The sequence below is a fragment of the Stylophora pistillata genome, chromosome 8 (genome assembly GCF_964205215.1).
Source record: "Stylophora pistillata chromosome 8, jaStyPist1.2, whole genome shotgun sequence".
NCBI classification, from domain to species: domain Eukaryota; kingdom Metazoa; phylum Cnidaria; class Anthozoa; order Scleractinia; family Pocilloporidae; genus Stylophora; species Stylophora pistillata.
The window spans coordinates 11,388,967-11,410,153 of NC_142526.1; the positions used below are offsets into that span (position 1 = coordinate 11,388,967).

Consider the following 21,187-nt stretch of genomic DNA (forward strand, 5'->3'; position numbering starts at 1 on the left):
CTTTTTGCCTCCCTCTTCAAATGCCTCTCTTAGTTGTGAATAGCAACAACAGTAGCTGGCTGGATTGCCGGGGAAAGTGAGCTACTGAAGTAGCTGTAAGCTAGTATTTCTTAGGTAATTTGGTTATATCAACTAAGCTGAAATTGTAAATTGGCCACCCTAACGAATAAACGATTTTTACAGCTAAATTTATTTTTAAAATCTATAGCTTGTTTATCAATTCACTGCATTGGTATTTCCCCAGGCACATTTTCAAACAAAAGCTAAGGAGAGTGTTAAAAATCTGGCGCCAATTTAATCTCGCTTTTAGAATGGAATATTTGCTATAGACTTTTCAACAAACTTTGTACTTTGCCACCTTTCTTGATTAATTAGTGAGAGGCGAATTATAACTGCACTGGGCCCGAACCTGCTGATGCGTTCTGAGAAAAGAAAACGGACGAACGAGGTAATAAACTTTGAACAATTTGTAATAGACGCTTACTATAGTGTTTTTACTTTGTCTAACTTGCAATTCTGCGCAAACTTCAATGATTACTTTATAAGAATATGTTAAAGAGAAAACTCGATCAAGCGTTTCACAAACGAGTGACAACCTTTTGTTATGTCCACCTCTGTAGTGGTAACTAAATTCTCATAGTCCGTCGAAAGATCAGTAACTTCACGTAATCATATGCTTTTTGGAGTCCTAGAATGATTGATTTGCATATTTGACTTGACCAATATAAACACAATTAGCAAATTGCATGAGGACGTCCGATCCAAATAGGAATCAGCAAGCTAAGCTTCTTAAACCGTATAAGTATCAACCGTTCAAGTATCAGCTTTTTCAAGTTTTAATTTTTTAGTTCAACCGAAAATGAGTTTTGTGGTGGAGCAAAGAACTCTTTCGATAAGTTTTAGTTAAAGGATCTCACTCCAAATGAGCCATCTGTTTTCTCTTTCCTAGACACAAGGAAAATGAATCCTCCCGACAGAATAGAATTCCTTAAATCAACGATTTATCATCTGCAACAGGGCAGCTTGGTTGAAGCGAAAGGATCACTGCAAAAAAATCATCGGTATTTCCAAGACTTGACGCCATGTGAGTTTTCAAAACCCAGTTTACAAGAGATAGAGGTAGTAAATAGGGCAGAGGAAATATCGATAGAGAATGTGGCGTGGAGTATTCGAACTGGAGCAATTTTGTTGCCCCAAACGTCTCCCAAGAGCAACTTCTTTGTCCGCTTTGCCAATGTCGTTGGTGCTGTAGCTTTGATCACGATTTGTGTTGATATGGCTGAGAAAGTACTTGAGCAGTTAAAAGAGTACATTGAACAAACCGAAGAATCAGTTATTAGCCTTGGAGTTGCCCTTAATAACTTGGGTTGCGTGTATATAATCAAAGGAAGTTTTCAAAAAGCAAAAGTTAGTCTTCAAAAAGCTCTTGAGGTTGTCAAAAATGGAAAACAGTGTGTAACTGCTGAGGAGACAATCGTAACAATAGGTAATAACATACGACTAGTGTATCAGGCTCAGAGGAGCCATACAGCTGACTTGCAATTGAAAAATGATCTCCTTTCTAATGTGAGTCGCTTTGCCATACAACCAAGAATCATTGCAGTCGTTGACTACAATGAAGCCCTAACCTCTATGGATAACAGAAATCTTAGAAAAGCTTTGGACGAACTGGAAAACTTGAAAACATTTTGTGAAACAGAATTAGACCAAAGTAAGGGAGTGTTAACTTGCATTTTGCTAAAAATGCGTTTAGTTCGTTTGATGCTACAAGCCTCTAGTGGAACCACGACAGTTATTGATACTAAGATTTCGACCTTGCAAGGACTGAAGGAACTTGTTGATGTTAGTGCAAACTTTTCCCTAGACTCGTTAGTCGCGATTGTGGAGGCTGTGGCCGACATTCACCTGTATAAAGGTAATCTTGACCTTGTTTGTAGCTATTTCTCGTATCTTGAACCGGTTGTTGGTAAACGATGTGGTGTGGATCATCCAACACGTGCTTCCATTCTGTCGATGCAAGGACTTGTTTTCCTCCACTTGGAAAACGTTGCACGCTCCAGGCAATGTTTCACCGATGCATTAGAGATTTTCACCAGAGCCTTTGGTTCTGTTCACCCTGATGTTCTCAAATGCAATGCAGGTCTTGCGAGGCTGGAATCGCTGGCTGGATCTGAAGAAAAATCTTTAATACATAGTCAGAGAGTTCTGGAAAATGTAGAAAGGATTTGCCAGGTATCACTTGAGGGTCATCTGAAGCCAAAAGTCTTAGAATTGTTTCAGAGAGGCGGAAGAAAACTTTCTCCTGATACAAATAGTGAAGAGGAAGTAAAATTTGAATGTCTGGTTTCCGAGTTTGGGGTGGAAATAGCCAGAGTTCTCAACCAGCATCAACCGGGTGATCTTGACGATTGTCCAGGAATACTTTCAGGTAGTGAGGATTGTGGGGATTCCTTCGTCTATCACCTTGCTGCCGAGGACCTCTATGCAAAGCTGTGTTTTAACTGGTTGAAAGCTGGTCTTTGTTTGTTTAATCTTGGAGCTAAACAAAGTGTCGCTTTTCTCTTTCTCTCGTGTACATATGCAAGTATGCTTTATGATCATTTTGATTGTTCTGAAGTCATTTTGCTGAAAGTAATTTTTGTAGTGTGTCATCTAAAATCCAGGACGAGTCAAACCTTCCCGGAAGTTCAAGGGAGATTGAAAACTGAATTCGGACGATTAAAGAACTTCATCGAGGGAAAAGCGAAGAGAGTTGATAAACCGGAAAGCAAAACTTTATTTTTTGACGAAACTACAAACTTGATGATTGGTCTAGCAGTAATCCTTCAGTCGTTTGTAGAAATGGAAATGTACGAGATGATAGACGCTGTGCATGGTTTATTTTCTTCTCTGTCAAACAAAGAATCCCCGCAGGTAACTCATGCATTGCTCGTTAGAGAACTTCGGTTTGCCATTTTTAGTTCGAATATACAATGCCTTGGCAAGAAGTTCATGCATAATCTGATTTTCTTGACGCCTTTTGAGGCGATGTACAATCGAAAAATCACCTACAAAAACGATGAAGATGCTCCCAGTAACTTTCAAAGCAAGGAAACTACAAAATTTCCACATAAAGAAGACAACTCGGGAGAAAGGAGATCGAGGAAAAATTTCAAAACTTCGGTGCTCAAAACTGATAATACTCAGTGCAAAGGACCTTGCGGATTTCTCGTGAAGTGTCCAATATCTCAGGGAGTTGATATCTCAGCACTAAATGAAATAAAAGTGAGGAGTGTGAATGCAGTAAAAGACATTCTGCCCCATTTGATCTTATGCAGTCATCAAAATATAGAATTAGCAGCACAATATTTCATAGAATTGGGACTCCTAGACTCTGCGGAGACCTCTCTTTCTGAGCTTTCTGGTCATTTTTCCCTTTTGCCACTCATGCTATCGGCAGCCAAGGATGGTTCAGAATTTGAAAGGCAATCTCCGATACTCGTCAACACAGAGAACACTTGTGAAGGAAGCCTAGCATTTATCTTGCAAGACAAAGTAATTGCGGAGATTTTATTCGGAAAGCTTTTGAAGCAAATTTTAACAAATGAGTATGAGCTTGGTGAGGTTGTAGACATGGTGGTCAAAGAAAGTCAACTCGTGTTGAGAATCCAAGGTCCAATCATTGGGCAAATCGTAATGCAGTGCCATGAAGACACAATTAAAGTGAAAACCCAGTTGGTTCACTTTTCTCAAAGCCGTAGAAAAGTTGAGATTGTCCGAGAAGAAGTTCCACAGTGCAATTGCTCTCTCATTGAGATGGTCATAGCTGACAAAATGGAAAAATGTGCCCGTAGCTTTGGCATTAATTTCGAGACACAAATTGACAAAGCCTGGTGTACTGAGTCACATCTGCATGGAAACGCAAGGGATATTTCAACGAGAGTAAGTGTTTTGAAAGTTTTATGTATCAAACTTTAAGTTAAATTCAGCTTACCAATATAAAGCAGAAAATCGAAAATATGATTAGGTCATAGTTAGAATATTTCTTACTGCGTTTTGAGCTAACCTCAGGGATTTGTACGTTATATTAGAGAAGTCTAAAATTGTTCCTCTTTCAAACCAAGGAACAGCTTTTCTTTGCCTTACATAGCCATAATATGTTCAGAAGTTAATGTTTAGTAATGGTTATGATTTTTAATTCGTTCCATTCTCAGGAGTGCCAGATGCTGCAGCATGAAGCCGAACGTCCAGACCGTATTTCTACTCTTCCGACCTTACCTCTCAGACAGTCATTTATGTCGGAATCATGGACACAAACAGATTCTTTGAGTATTCCCTCGACAACTGACCTTAGTACCCAAACAGATCTCAGTGACTCTGACCAGTCTGAAAATGTGGTGGAGCCTACGTCATCATCCAGTGAAGTAAGTACGTCATCATCATTACCTACATCGTCATCGTCATCATCATCCTCATCGTCATCATCATCCTCATCGTCATCATCATCCTCATCATCATCATCATCCTCATCATCATCATCCTCGGGTGAAGAAAGTGCTGATGAAGTCTCCAGAATACCAAGATCAGAACCAGGAGAGACAGGTAAACTATCAGTGAATTCCATATGTTCGTGTGATTCAGAATTAGAAAAACACCAAAGAAAAGTTCCAAAATTTGTAAATTCAGATGAAGAGAGATTTAGCATGCCGTATCTCAGTGCTTTAGACTTCAACTACAGAAGCAATGAAATAGGTAAAGGGCAGAAAAATCAAGCACCACCCCCTACCGCCTATTTCAAAGTTCAGACGGATGGCAAACAACCTGAGAATAAAAGACATCCTGAGAAGTGTATTCACACTGATGATTTGAAAGGGAATTCTATCGATGATGAAGTCGATGATACAGTCAAAAAAACCTAGAGTGATATAGCTAAAATCTTAAATTGTCATCCTTCTTATTCCTCAACAGGATCTGCTGAATCACCTTTTCAAGAGGAAGCCGCTACCGCCACCAATTATTGCAATGATGCCTCAGATGAAAACCGACGAATTAAAGAACGTAAAGTCGATTCAAAGTCGCTTAAGGTTTCTCAGGAGAGTAAAAACAAGAATGAAGGGGATCTATCAGGAACAAGTCACAACACAAAGCATGGGATGATTCTAGGCTTAAGGGGTGGAGGACAAGATCCATCTTTCTCTGACAGCGGCCCAAGTTACGAGAATCTCGATTCGGTTACCGACTGGAACGATAAAGACGCAAAGTCTGAGAAGTTTCCACCAAGAGGAGGTGATATGAAAAACATCATCGATGAAAAAGAATCAACCTTTTTCGGTATAAAGCCTTGCTTCCTTGCTCGTCATACAGATGACAGTAGCATTACCACTCCTATCGATGACATGTGGAATATAGCAGAAAACGCCAATGAAGGGTCTTCCAAAACCTTCTCAAGGCATCATGGACCGTCTTCTTTCTCTTACGAGCAAGCCTATCAAGGTATTTACCCCTGTCAAGCTCCATCGTTTCATTTTGAAAATTCAAAGGTATTTGCTGACCCACAAGGTCCAAATCCTCTTGGCTCCTTCTGTCCTGACCCTGCAGTTTTGGATCTACCAGTACCTACTCGCCCTTTACTTTCTCCTCCCTGCAACGGATCTGAGCATGTCCAAACCCTTTCCAGTGATGACCCGGGAATTGTAGTGGTAACTCCGCATGCTGTAGTCAATGATAACGCGCTGTTGGCCCAGACTCCCTCTTTTCCGCAACAGAGAAAAGTCAAGAATCAATGTATTGACCCTGAAGTACAACGGGAGAGAAACTGTGACTTTAAAGCGATGAATGAAAATCCTGCACGTGTATCTAACACTACCTCAATTGCACAAAGCTTGGTCCCTCCTGAAATGGAAATCTCTGCTCTACCACAAGGAGTCATGAACAGAAATCTGACATGGGAAACAAGAACATTTGCAGATCAGGACACGGCTAACCAAGGGCCACTGGGTGTCTTGAACGATGGTTCGTCACACTCAAGTAATGATTCCCTAGCTGACTTGGAGCAAAGAGTGGCCGAAACTTGTACCTTTGTCGAAAAAACCTTGAAAGAAAGGGAAATAAAAGAAAAGGCGATGAAGGAGAAAGAGCGAAGAAAAAAAGAAGAACGAGCCAGGAAAGAGCAACAAGCACGTGAAAGAAGAGAGAGGGAGGCAAGTGAAGCAAGACAAACGGAATGCAGGAATAGCAGAGAAGAAGCCAGAGACCCGATAAGCGATGGAGGAGAAACACCCTCTCAAAACTCGGCTGGCGTTGGGAGTCAACAATGGCTGTGTGAACATTATCAGCGGCTTTGTCGTGTCAAGTTCCCATGCTGTGGAAAGTTCTTTCCTTGTCATCGTTGCCATAACAACTCTGGGTGTCCAAATGATAATTCCAAAGCAAGAGAGGGATACTTTGTCGAGTGCTCTGTTTGTAGCCATCAACAAGAGGTATATGAATATGACATTCATTCAAAGATTTGTAAATGTCGAAATAGAGATGGTGCATCTCACTTTATGCGATTTGCTTTTAATAGTTGATTTATTTTCAAGATCAACCAGGATGCCCACACCTGTGCCAGATGTAAAACAAAGTTCTCGGCATATTTCTGCTCTGTATGTAAACACTTCACAAGCACAGACAAAAATCCATATCACTGCACAAAATGTGGTATCTGCCGGTAGGTGAAACGATACTCTTTAAGAAATTCCTCTTTTGTTGTTTTCTTTACAATATCATTGTTTTCCAAAATAGTAAGGTATTAATTGGCCTGCTTCAATACCAAGTGTTACCGCGGGAATGGATAATTCTGTCGCTAATCTCGGTGCGAGTTCATTGTTGAATAAGAGAGGGAAACCCCTGATCGATACGCGCATGAAATTTACCACTGCCAGTGTCTTCTCATTTGGTTCCCTTTTCTGTAGTGCGTAAATTTAATCGAGTAGAAATATAGGTTTTCTATTTTGCATTAGAATTTCATTGCTGACTGAGGTATTTTGGGTTTTGTTAGAATATTTACCTAAAGAGTAATTTTCTTATTTTCGGTTCAGCATCTACAAGGACCGTTCCTTCCACTGTGATGTGTGTAACGTCTGTCTGGACAAAAGGCTGGAAGGCAGACATTCTTGCCGAGAAAATTCAGGACATGATGAGTGCTGCATCTGTTTAGAGGTAATGACTTACTCTTCGGTTTAACCCTTTGTCGCTGCAAAACTTCTAGAGAAGGGGTTTTCTCTGTTTTTTTCGTCTCACCGCGTTTTGTGTTTGTCACGTCGTCTTGTTTATCACTTCTCAATGTTTGTGGATTTGGTCATCGGTTATACTGTCAAAAGTTTTATTTTGTGTTCTCAAACCGTTGAAAAGTGTTACGTCGCTTGTTGCGTTCTATCTAGAGAATTAGAATTGTGGGTCAGTGTTTATGCTCAATTAACATAGAGAAGCTATAGAGTTTCCACTACCACTGAGTCTGGATTTCATTGAGGTAAATGTTTTCTCGTACCATTCATACATTTGACCGTTTATTTTCTACAGCATAAGAGCGTGGGTTTTTGAAAACTGTTCAAAGAGAATAAATTCGCGGGACTGCGGTTGTATCCAAAATCAACTCTGCTCGGGGGATATTGGCCAATAGGTTTTTCCCTTTTGTCGTAAAAACAGCCTTGTTTTGGATACTGAAAATGACATCTGGTACATGCAATTATTTGGCAAGAAATCTAGCATCATACAAGGAGAGCACTTTAATTCTTCTTAGCATGGCTCTCAGTGTATATGAAAGCGTTTTAAGAAATATGAGAAGAACCAATTTTGGTAAAAGTAATACTGATAATACCTGAAGATATTTAACATGTTTCGAACCCTTATTTCCAGGACGCATTTAGCGGTTGTCAAATTCTGCCATGCTCACACAAGGTTCACAGAGAGTGTGCAATTGCAATGGTACAAAACGGCGTGTAAGTATGCTCAAAGTGACATCATTTCTTTCATCAATAAACTAACTACTTTCTGATTGGCTGTATAAGCAGTTTGGTTTTGGTCTCCGACACTTGAGAGAATATTTCTCTTTGCATGCAGCCTTGGAATAGTTTGGACTCCACAGCAAGTCGGGTCGACAATGAACATTGCAGACTCTTTTACTTTTAGCCCAACTCTAAACTTATCATGATCTTAATATTCTCACATTTATTCCAAGCTAGTTAGGTTCATGAAATATTTCCTTTTAATTTGCAGTCGCAGCTGCCCAATCTGCCGTCATCCTCTATACAGTTAGAGAGGTGGCAATGAGTGATTGACAGCCTCTTTCTCAGGCCCCTCTCTTCTTCTTTTGAGAAATCGTGAGCATTTACAAGGAATAGTCTTTACGAAATTTTCTGTTTTTAATTACCGTTCACATTGAGGATATGTGGTCTGGTCACTCAGGTGAGAGTAGTCCTGGGAAGGACTGTTGGCGGTAGTATAAACTAACGTTTTGACAACCGGAACTCATCATCAGAGTCGGCTAACGCTTTGATTGTCAAAATGTCAGTAATAACTACTCAGCACCTCTCTGACCCGGACTATCAGCCTTCATATTTTACTCCCGACCGGGTTCTAATCCATTTATTGTCTAGCCTTTATTTAATTGGACTGATGAGCACCTTTTTATATTGGTTAACGTTTGACATTTCTAAAAAGAATGAAAATAGTATGTGTAGGCTTAACAGGAGCAGGTGATTTAGGATCCCAATACTCAAATTCAAAATGCTACCGCCAGTTGTCAAATACGGACGTTTTTTATTATCAACCCTGAGATAAGTGCGGGAAAACATTTTGTCGATTTCGATCTTGTTTTTTAAATAAAGAAAGTCTGGTTTAAGAATTCCTCAGGCTCATGTATCAAAACTTCATTTATTTATAATTATCCATCTGAAGTGACAGACATGACTTTTGTTTAGAAACACTTCTTGAGTCGACAAAGTTTAGTCAGTCGTTTTCCTTATTTTGAGTTAAATTAACCCACTACACGTGTTTTCTTTGATCTGAATAAATCATTTGAAACGACACCCTAGAAAAAAAGAACAAAAAAACAACCACAACGAAATCATAAAACTACTATCATCGATTATCTATAAATTACTGCATGTATTCCATATTGATTAGAGTTAGCCAAAGGGCCTGTTTCCCGCCGATACTAGTAACTTGACAGTCATATTTCAAAATCATCTTTAAAAACTTTAAATCAAGTAGTTTTCTATTTCTTTACGATGTTGGCATGTTACGGGCTCATGTATCCAACATTTTTTTTATCTGAAGTACATTAACAAGAAATCAGTTCAACTCAATACGGTATCCCTTTCTTATGCACAAGTACTAGCGAGTTAGGAAGCTTTCAAGTTAGGACATTTCATAGAACTATTGGTACCGATGTGTTGTTGTATGAAAATGGGTTTTTAAAGATCGCCACAGGTGCTTTTCTCTGTTATCATAAATCTGAAACCATAGAGCACCTCTTTTGGTTTTGCGACCGGATCTTGGGAGGTAACAAAAATTGAAGTCTAGTTCTCCATTGAATCTGTTCTCTTGGGCTACACAAACTTTTTGCCTTGTAAAATGTAATGAACTGAAGATTTTTTAGTAGCGAAGTTTTTGCATATAAAAATTTTAAATGGAAGGATGTAATTCCGATTTTATTGGCGCTCAAAGCTACCTAAAAGTTTCACTGTAATGTTGAAAAATTAGCAAGTGATTTTCCCATAAGGAACTTGAATTCTTAAGTTAGCAGAAATTTAAGTCTAGCCATAATATGTCTTTATCGTACACTATAAAGAATATTTCGGTCTGTCATTTGATTTTTTGCGTAATTGTAATAAAGAGTCTTTAAGGGTTTTTGTAATAAAGGGTCTTTAAGATATTTTTAGCGATTTCTTTACTTAAGGAGACTCGAAAGGGTTTTCCACAATTAACAGCAAGTGCCAATCAGTAAAAGATATCAGGACTGTCAAACTTATAATCAGGATAATGACTTGACATATTATATTTCGAGATATTAGTTCATCAACTTAGCAAACTTTATTTCCGGTTTTTGCAATTTTAGCTCACACTTTTATATCCGGTCACGCGTTCTAAACGATACCGCTGACTCAAGGGCTCATTTTCGCGAAGATGAGTCCGTGTCCGCGCGATTAATCGACGGATGCCCACAGTGCGGAAAAAATCGTTCATCCTGAAGATGGATTCACATTGTTTTGTGATTTTACACATTCCTGAAAAGCGAGTCATCATTTGAGACTCAGACTGCTTACCGTTACGACAGTTGGAAATGAACTCCGGAGAGAAATTCCGGAGAGAAACTCCGGAGAGAATTCTCTAGCGGAATTGAACTCGATATATATGATAACAAGTTGATTTTGTACATGGCGCCAATGCCAGTACTCCATTGAGGCCGTTAAATGTTGAGTTTCTCGAACAGAGATTGTAGTGTAACATGAGACAAACCAGCATCTGCCAGCTTCTGGACCAAGTTTGTCGAAAGATGAAGCTTTCCATCGAACGTCCGGATGGTATCTTGTCGCTGTTCCGAGAAGATGGCTTGATCGAAGGCCTCATTCGACGATGCACATTTACCATGATTGACCGATATAATTGTTCATGTGCAATTTGAAGTGGAGGAGTGAAAACAATTTGGACTGCGTGAAAATAATTTGCTTTGACGTCTTCCAGATTGTCACGAGCGTCAAACTCAGCGGAAATTAGGGTTTCATATACATCAGCAATTTGTTGGTCGTCACAGATTTCGCGAATTTCTATAATTTTCGAGGTACTAGAGGTATGAACAAGCCTTGGCTTCATTTTTCTTTTTTTCTCTTTGCCACTGTCATAACCGTGAACTTTCATTATTCCGTTTAATTGGAAAACAAAACAAATTTTGCAATCCTTTCTTAACAAATGCGAGTTTGCATATTCGTAGTTGTAATTTACAGTTCATCAAGGGAAATATTAACAATCTTTCTCACAGGTTAAAGATGAATATTTTATTTTAATTTTACCGTCTGTGGCTGAATTAGAATTAAAGTCTCATCTACATTTTTACGATCTCTTGTTTACTGAAAGTTATGTTTATTTTAATGGCAACATTTACACTTCTCCATTTCCGTTAATAAAACTGTCAATGTTTACAATCCTGGATCCAACAATGATTTAATTTTCCTTTTCATCTTCCAGTGAGTTGTTTAGGAAAGTTTTCGTTCATTTCATTTTATTAGCAATCAAATTCAATGCGAAACAAATCGTAGCACTCAGAGGTATCCACTTAAATTTTTCGCGGAACAAAGATCTACCGAATGCACTCGACGCGACTTTATTGATGGGGTGTCTACTTCACCATCCTCCTTTCGATCGTTAAATAACATTTTTTTTGACCACTTTCGGCAAGAATCCTGCCATCCGAACATTTTCCTACCTGCTTTCAAGAAGTAAACTTTCCATTTTTGTTTCTCAAACAACCACTTCCGCTGGAAACAATAGAGGTGCCGGCAATTTTGAAACGCTCATGGCGGCCATGTTTGTTTACATTTCGCCCGCGGGTCTGATCGCGCGCGCTATCGCTTATTTCTCTCGCGAGTAATTAGCTTGCGTGTATCTTGGAATCCATTCTCCGCGCGGTCAAAAAAATCCCTTTCGAGCCTCCTTAACACAAACTTTCTTATGCCTTTATTATAATATAAACACAGTAATTTGTTTCTTCTTACGTATACAAAAACGCTTTGACTGACATGGTCTCATTTAGGTGTGCCATTGTGACATTCGCAAAACTAAATTAGTAAATAAAGAATTTTCAAGGATTTTCTATGTCGTTCTTTTCGCAGAAACAGAGTATTATATTTGAAATGATGACAGTAAAATGCTTTGCTGACGGATAAATACATTTGTCTGGCGACGATATAAATCGGTAAATCACAATTTACACTTACGGCTATTAAAAGTTTAAATCTTGCTGATTACGTTGCTCCAAAATTTCAGTAGATCTTTCAGGTTAGCGTGTTTCGTGTTTTCGTTAATTCAGTTAAGTGGTAGAATATAATTCCTTTACTATTTTAAAACAAAACATGTGACCAGAGAAATAAGATGATTTTTACTAGTTTTGAAGTCAGGCAACGTTCGCAACGCCGATTTTGAGCTATGAAGTATATTTGTCAACAATGGAAACTTTCCTTAAAAAGAAAGACGGAAAGAATGTGGCGGTGACTAAATCTTTCCGTCACTTAAATAACTTACCGAGGTAGACGACAGATTCAACAAGTTAACAGTGAAAACTTTCCTTAAAAAAAAGACGGAAAGAATGGCGGTGACTAAATCTTTCCGTCACTTAAATAACTTGCCGAGGTAGATGACAGATTCGACAAGTTAACATTTCTTTCCTCGGCGAACCGTTCACTTAAAGTGACGGCATGCAAAATTCGTGGAGGTGCTTAGAACTTTGAGCCGCAATTTACACTTCCAGACGAAGACATTTCCCACCTGAGCCTGGATTTGTTTTTTAAAGTTCCTCACATTCTCGAACAGGCTTCACCAAAGCAAAATTAACACACGGGTAAAAGAAAATAGCGCATCCATCATAAACAGTTTACTACAATAAAATTTTCAAACCGTTGTACAAAGAACAACAGGAGGCGTTACTTGCATAACCACATTTCGCCGGGATTTAAGCGGCCAGAGTGGCTTGGGGAGCCCACTGACAAGCCCGTAAATTGACCGCTTTGCAAGTTGTGCGATCATCGTTTCCCAAGTCAATTTTCATGACTTCTATCATAACACGCATTAGAACTGCTAAACGTGCCTTAAATATATTTTATAGCATTTTAAAAAACACTATTTTATCTTCCATGTGCATGCCATAAATATTCACGAATCCGAAAAGGAAAAAACAAATGCAAACGTTCGCGTACCATTTCTTCGCGATGTTCTTTCTTTTCACATGATGCGATATAAAAATCCAAAATCGGAGTATTTTCAACCCAACGATGACCAACATCGCTGTTGTTATCTTTTTCTACTGCGTGGCTGCATGGGCACTGACAGGGAAAAGAACGTGGAAAGTTAATTCGAATACACAGTGGAATCATAGAAGAAAGTCAGCAGACCGTAAGAGTCAACTCGGCCCGACGCGAAATTTTCCACACATCGATCACCTGATATCGAAATATATCCTTACAAGCATCAGACCTGTTCGGACGGTTTGGAGATCTAGATAATTTTTTCACACTAGGAGGTTCGAAACCTTACTCATTAAGACTTCCTCCCACGTGATAGGCAGCCTCTTATGTAACCTTTTAATGTTTGTTAATTCAATGGTTAAGTTATTCATCTTCGAATACTTATTCTAAGATGTTAATAGTTCAAACTTTAAAGCTAACCAATCAAAAGTCGCCAGTCGCCCCCGGCTATTGAATGTCTAATTTCGAGCAACTCTGCTTTAAATTAGTTTCACTTTTGTGTGACTTCTTAGCTCCGATTACGTGAGCCACAATATTGTTTTTACTCCACTATGCAAACGAGCCAGTACGATTGGTTCTAACTTCATCGCACGTTGTTTCTTAAGGTCGGCACACACGAGGGGACTAGTCCCTGCGACTAGTCCCAGCGACCAGTTTCATGCGACTAGTCCCTTCGTGTGAACTACACATTTCTATGGTCGCAGGGACCATGGTCCCTGCGACTGGTCGCTCGAATTCAAACTGGTTTGAATTCGTGCGACCAGTCGCAGGGACTTGTCGCATGAAACAAATGTTTGTCCCTTCGTGTGAACTGTTTGTGCGACCAGTCCCTGCGACTAAACGGTAAATAAGCCAATCACTGGTCAGTATGATGCGTGACTTCCGGTATTTGTAAACATTGCAGTCATCTAATGATGAATTTTCCCTAACTTCTAGATTTCTACAGCTGAAGAATAAAAAACTATTTCTAATTTTGTAAACATATACAGATGTCTTGGAGCCGTTTTGATGGAATTTTTACCCTATTTGACTGTGTCTGTTAAAAATAAAATAAAATAACAAATACGGAACACGTAAAAGCATGAATAATCCGACTGAATAAGTGTAGTTCGTTTGCGTTGATGTTTAATAGTGCTACGATGAAAAGTTACCAAATTTTAATTGTTTTCGTGTAACGCCCCAGACTAAGAAACATCTTTTGCCTCTTAATTTTCCTATGTTCTTTTGCAATTGAGTGCCCTCGTGTGAATGCCTTAAGGGACTAGTCCCTTATACCGGTCCCCTCGTGTAAACCCTTCAAAGACTTGTCGCCGGGACTAGTCGCACGGACTAGTCGCAGGGACTAGTCCCCTCGTGTGTGCCGACCTTTATGAATCTAATCGCGCTATATAGGAAACCTTATACTTCAATGACTACTGAAACCTATGACCTGGGAAACCTTATGCTCCAATGATTCCGCGACAAATTCGCACAAAGCAGCTGAAGACAGTCAAAACAAAGAAAAAATGAAACGACCTCTCAGTTTTTCACTGCTCTCAAAATAAACAACGCAAATCATAGATTTACTCTCAGCACGTATTTTTATTGGAATACTGCGCCTAACCACTTTATATTCTACAAAAAAAAACCTATGACCATGGAAATTTGCATACTTCAAGGAATACTTTCTGTTTCGATCACGTTGCAAAATATGTCAATTTCGGCCCGCCCAAACAAGAACCTATCCTGAACTGAACTGAACATCAGCTAAATCCAGTTTAACCAGGTTAGGCTAGAATTTTTTTCTTTTTTTTTTTTTTCATGTGACAAATAACTCGAGGAAAATGAAGTAGATTTTGCCACACTCAATCAGATGGTATCATTAAAGCCTCGAAAAGCCTGGAAATGCTTTGCAGTTCAAAGAGTCCTGCATTTTCCATCGAAAAAAATCATAATGACATCAGAAAATGAAGAAATACAGTAAAAAGTGACTTGTTGCAGTATTCTGTACCCTCTAGATCTTTAAAAAAAATTTGGTAGTTTCTTACTTACGATTTCGGTTGTGCTAAGTCCACGAGATTTCTTTCTGCTATAGCTGGCTTGAGCAAATAGTTGAACCATTTCCAGACTTTCCACCTCTCTTGAAGCGCTAATCAAACTCGCGAGAACGAGCGATGGAGCTTCAAAACTTTTGTGGGACAGCCACTCGTTTACAAAACTCTGTCGCGCTAGTGGTCAAAGCATTTACAAACCCATGCGGCTAGTCAGCTAGGAGACAGATTATAAACGATGATAGACGAGTAACCAAGACATGATAGGGGTTAGTTTTGAATCTGGTTGGCTGAGTGGATGGCGTGAGTTCAGTCTGCAACAGTCAATCAAAGAAGTGAAGCAAAACTGAAAGCAATTGCGGATTAATTTCGACACGGATTGAAGCTTGCTCACGTTAACAAGCGCCATTCGTCGGATTTTTTTATTTTATCATGCCTTAGTGGTTGTTTGTGGGAAGCTGTTACCGCCAAAAATACTTACAATGTAATCGTACTACAAATGAAGAGATCTTAAAATACAAATGGACAACTCGTCCGTAAGCGGAATGAAACGGTGAAAAAATAAATAGTTTAAACATTTCAGAAACCACTGAAAAGTTTCCCTGGTCTAACTCATTCAACAAAATCACGAACATTCAAGTCTCATCTGAAATAGTTCGGCCTAAGTTATTAATTCGATGCAGTTCACGTAGAACAAGAAAACCCTAGCCTACGACAGGCGTAATTTTTTTTTTTTCGAAGTGCGAGTCACGCGCGAGGGGAGGAGTGCAAAGCATAACGACTGTGCACAAAATATTGTTCAAGCCTGCCACCTCAAGAAACATACCTAATCGCAACATTAATAAAGATGGCGTGAAGCGCTTTGTATACAGGCCTCACGCAGGGCCAATAATAGAGCGACCAGGGGTGGAAATCATCCTACGGTTCAAATACAGTTAAGATTTAGGATGTTGACGGCAAATCCTAGTAAAAAACCCACGAAAACATACGCCATTCTTTCAACTTCAGGAACAACTAGTATATTCTACTCTGTATAGAGAGTTGATCTGGGTAAAAATGGCAGTCAGGTAAAGTTTACCTCGCCTTTTGAGCGTATTCACATAGAAGCCTGCCGAAATTTTGTGTAGTGATCGAGTCATGAGGACAGCTATATAGAACGGGCGAAGACTACAACTAACATGAAGGACGGAAAAAATATGTGAATGTATGAAGAGGCAACATTTTCTCTCAAGGAATGACGGTTCAAATGTAAACACATGCTCTCCTGTGAACGGAACTTTAAGAAAGTGTTTGATGTCAAGGTAATTGTCTCTTTGTCAGCATGGCCTTCCCCGTTTTGAAAATTGTATCATTTTTATTACGAGGAAACCCTTTGAGACTAGGTTTCTCTTTGGTCGATGAAACCCTAACCCTGCCGCAGACACGTAAGCTGAACGATAAAAGAAATTCAATCCGGGGATTCCCCTACTTTCAAGTGCGGTTTTACCTTTTGTTATGGATATGATTGAATGATTATTCAATTGCGTAAATCCAGGTCACACGAAACCTATCGATGAACAAGAACTATTGGTATTTCAACTGATTAAGACGTAAAAAAGTAACGCAGTAAGTGACGTAGCAGATTCCGGACCTGCTTACCAATGGAAGGTGCTGATCAGAAAGTTTTGGTATTCATATTTACCTACTGAGTGAATGAAAGCCCTGAGGTCATGCCAGTTGGCCATAAACAACGTGACCGAGATCGATCCAAATATTTTTCGGTCCAGCCTGAGCAAGCTCAGTCAATAATCATATTATCATATGACCACAAAGTGTTGCAAATTTTGAGCAATTTTGCCTCAACTAATTAATTGGACGTGATAAACAGGCGCGAGCGGAAAAAGGACAAAAAATATTCTACAATAAAAAATTTTCTTTAATTTTTTTCGAGCAAGGACAAGGAACTCAGAATTCATCGAAGAACACGACATTGTTTTCCTCATTTCTGTTTTTCTATCAAAGCTGTGTGTGTGTGCAGGACCAGAAGGCTTTTAAGTAACACAATGCTGAGCGTAGGTTCTATTTCATTAGAGAACAAAGTTATATTTTCAGTTGGTTGAGAGCAAAACATTTACCATAATTACTGTATTTGAGCTTGAATGTATTTTCAATAAAGAACACAAAAAATGCAATTGAAGTAGGTGGATAAGGTGTTGCAAATGGAAGAATTTAGGGGAAAAAGATAGGTGCATTACAAAATCAGAACACAAGCAATATTTTTTAATTAATCATATATTAATTAGTACTCTGGAGTAACCTTACATTAACATTACTGATAATTTTTAACCCACTAAGTTTTAAAATTTGACCTGGAGGTTTTATTTAACATGAAGTTCAATAGAAATAAAGTGTCACCACAACAGATTTCAGGAACAGTAATAAGAGACCTAACTTAAACATAACAGAGTTCAATGTACAGGCAAGTGCATGATAGTATCATATGATTTAAAGTAGCAGAATTTTTCAAGTTTTCTTATTATTGAAATTGTAATTTTATGCCAGAGTGTTTCCCAAATTCAAGCTATGTGAAGACATGAAATGAATAAGTGAACTAGACATCATAATGTAAATGGTCGACTTGACATGCTATCAAAATTTGTCCTTCAGCTGAAATCTTACTCAGGAATGCAATTTTGTTAGTGTTTATCAATATACATAAAAATATCCAAGCTTTTGTTTATTTTGGTCAGCTACTGTTTGTATCAATCAGCACAACCTACTTCGTGTAAATCTGATTGGTTTCTGGTGTCTGGTGTGATCTATTGTAACAATTGATAAATAAAAGACAAGCAGCTAATGGATACTTAAAAAGCGGTTCAGCACACTCTCAAAACGGCTCAGGCTCTCAGCCTCAAACAATAGATCCTGGTAGACTATTCCAGTCCCGTACGATTCGGATAGGAAAGGAATATTTATAGGTATTACACTTTGCTGGCTTAACACAGAGCTCAGTGGTTGGCGGGGGTTGAGTTGCACTCAGTAAATTCAAAGAGATCGTCAAAGTTTGGTTTGTTCATGTCATCAAAAACTATGTTGTTACATTCAACTAAGGAGAGAAACAATCGGCGTGTTTCGAGTGTAGGCCACTTCAGCTTCCTTAAACTTTCGTCGTATTCCATCTCACCACGTTTTTTCCCGGGAGAAAGCCGAGAGGAACTTCGCTGAACTCTCTCTAACACAAGCACATCTTTAACCAAATATGGATTCCAGACTGGAGCTGCATATTCTAGAACCAGACGCACGAGAGATTTGTATAATGTAGAGAACGCACCGGGATTCGACGAGCCCACTGTCCTGTAAACCAAGCCCAATAACTTGTTAGCCTTAATAACGGTCAGGTTAAGAGTTCGCTCCATGATAAATCCGAAGAAATCGTAATGCCCAAATCCTTGATACACTCAGCGCTTTTAAGGCTTGTACGCAATGAGAATGTGGGGATGGAGAGGTCACGCTTATGTGTAACACCTGGAACTTCGCACTTATTCTCCTACGTTGGTAGCAACATTGTTTCTTTCTCTGTTAGCAACAAGAGCAAAAAGGTCACTCCGTTAGTACAATGCACTACCGCCAGAGTTCCTCCATTCAAATCTACCCATAATTGTTATTTAACCTGACTGGCGCCAACACACTACTTTTTTTTTTCGGAATCGCAAAATCAAGCACATTGAAAATTGCAAAAGTTACGTCCTGAAACTGTGACATCAGCTTTGTTAGCAAGTAACTAGTGAGCTATGCAGTGATAAAGACTTACAAGTATCTCTGTCTGTCGCATCTTCTGCAAATTGTGTCTCCTACAAACTGAAAAAAGGAAATAAATGCACAAAATAAGATATTTCAAAAGGGGCGTGAAAAAAAGTAACGATGGGCAACGGGCAAAACTGCAGTAACTGGAGTTTGGAAAATGGGGTTCTCAGGAGTTTTATTTGCTTTTATTACTTTTGTTCAACTTCCTCTCATTCATATGTTCCTTCTTTCTCATTTGTTGGCTTGCAGTTTTTCTATTTCTAAATACCGCCGTTAGTCCCTTGAACTTGGCGCCACAGTCCCCGAGCAGGGAAAGGAAAGAGGATTTTAATTATTGATGAATTGCAATTTAAAAGTACATACACAAAATAAAGACGTGCTAGTCACCTCATCAAGGCTGCATGAGCACCAAGGTCCAGGAACTGCCTCTTGCCAATCTCTCCATCCACTAGATCTTCTTATCTCCCTTCTTTCTCTTTCTCTCATTTCTCTATTTCTTCGCATTCTAATCTCTGTTTCCCTTCTGTTCTGGTCCATTCGAAGTTGTACCCGATCCAATTCCCGCTGTTCTTTTTCCTGCATGACCCTGTTCATTTGGTCTGTTGCTCTGGCAACTCCTTGCACCAATGCAAGAGGACTGTTGTTGGTTGAATCTAAAGACTCAACATTCCAGGGTCTTCTGCTCAGCAAAGACGATGCAAACGAGCTTGTAGCTTGAGGGTTTGTGGGGAAGACTACAGTCGAAGGGGAACCCGCTGCAGGCGAGACGTTAGCAGTGTTGTTTGATCCGGCAAACTGGACAAATGAAACAGAATAAGATAAGTTTCAAAAGTGGTTGTTATATGGATTGGTTAGCTCCTCGAGCGAGCGATGTCGACCCACTACTCGCTTGGAATGCTCGTTTAAAGAAAATGCTCGAAGCTGTTCAGATGCCTCATAAATTTGCATTGTGCTGAATCTTTTTTAAGTAAAAAAGAAAATTAACGGTATTTTTTTCCGGCTTGTTTATCGCAAAGCGCATCTTGGGAACAGTCTTAACAACAAAAACAACTACGATTTTCGTGGGCTCATTTTGCAATTGTCTAAAATATATTTTGTCATATAGGGAGTCAAATTGACCAAGCTTGTGCGATTGAATTAGCCGGATCAGCCATTTCACCTCATTGCCCCTTTAGTTTTTACGTCGCAGACAATGAAAGCTTCGATCTCAACTTCAAGCTTCGTGAATCACATTTGGAACGCCCTTCGTGTCCTAGCCGATCGGTCACGTTGTCCCAGAAAAGTAATTTCAGTCTCCTCAGTAAAAAGCTATGTTATACTCAGTCTTTCTTACCTCTGCCCCCATCATTGTGACATGGTCATGGTGTGAGCCATTTTGATTACGAGAAAGCAGCTCTTGGCGTAAGGCAGAGTCTATAGTGTGCCAAGCCACGAAGGAGTCTGCTAATCCGTTAGTTTCGTTTTCCATGGTTAATGTCTTGAAACTTAAGGGAGCCAATGCTGTACAAACAGGAAGCCGAGTAGGAAAAGTTAAAAGTAGCCGAATATAGTTTTCCGGCAATATTCAGTGCACTCAAAAACCAAGTTTCACAATTTGCAGTCGAACGATTTTCACGCGTGTTGGATTTTTAGAGGATTGAAATTTGACATCGCGATCGTAGTGTGATAATCATCATTAGTTTACCCAAGGAAGGGGTTTAAAAGTTGGACTGCAATAATGCACGATTCGCTCACAAGAAAAAAAAATAGCCATCCCACACATTTATGAGTCAGGCTTGTTCCACAATGGAAAGATAATTCAAGAATTTAGTGACTAATTGACACTCAACCACCAACAGTTAAATGGCAACAAATAATCACATTAATACTCATACAATAATAACAGTACAATAATAATAATAATGATAATAATAATAATGATGATAACAGTAGTAATAGTAATAATAACTTATAGGGGCTAGCTCAAGAACCTCACCGTTCCTCTATCGGTCTATTCTCTAGGCTCCGATAATGATTTAACCAAGCTTCTTTTAATTTTAACTTTGATTTTTCCAGTTAATTATAAACTTTTTTCTTATTTCATTGCAAATTCATTTTTGTGAGACTTTTGTTTCATACAACACGGTATTCCACGTTGTGGGTTATTCCGCCTCTCCGCCATTGTACCGTTCTATAGAGTCACTTTAAACTCAAGGTATCATAGTTTGGACCTTGCTCGCTTCGCAAATTGAGCGGCTCTTTAGAGCATTTGTCGCTGATTGAAATGGTATAGTATTCTCTTTTTGAATAAATAAAAGTTTTCTCCAAAGTTTCTACGATGTGCAGATCACACTTATTCAGATATTTCTGAAAGGAAAAGTCTTTTTTTCACTTTCGTGCTGGAGACGCCACTGTAAA

At 39.1% G+C, this 21,187-nt stretch overlaps 2 protein-coding genes across 2 annotated transcripts in view; one reads left to right on the forward strand and one right to left on the reverse strand.

Moving 5' to 3' along the window:
* The window catches only part of LOC111328758 (uncharacterized), a 209,563-nt gene that overhangs the window by 100,626 nt on the left and 87,750 nt on the right, over positions 1-21,187 (reverse strand). The gene's annotated exons all lie outside the window — the stretch shown is intronic.
* Positions 950-11,076, forward strand: LOC148724977 (uncharacterized). Its single transcript, XM_088731704.1, has 7 exons — positions 950-3,921; positions 4,194-4,581; positions 4,948-6,458; positions 6,561-6,688; positions 7,059-7,179; positions 7,876-7,958; positions 8,236-11,076. Exons 1-7 carry the CDS (start codon positions 961-963, stop codon positions 8,273-8,275), a joined length of 5,232 nt encoding a protein of 1,743 aa, XP_088587830.1. The 5' UTR covers positions 950-960; the 3' UTR covers positions 8,276-11,076.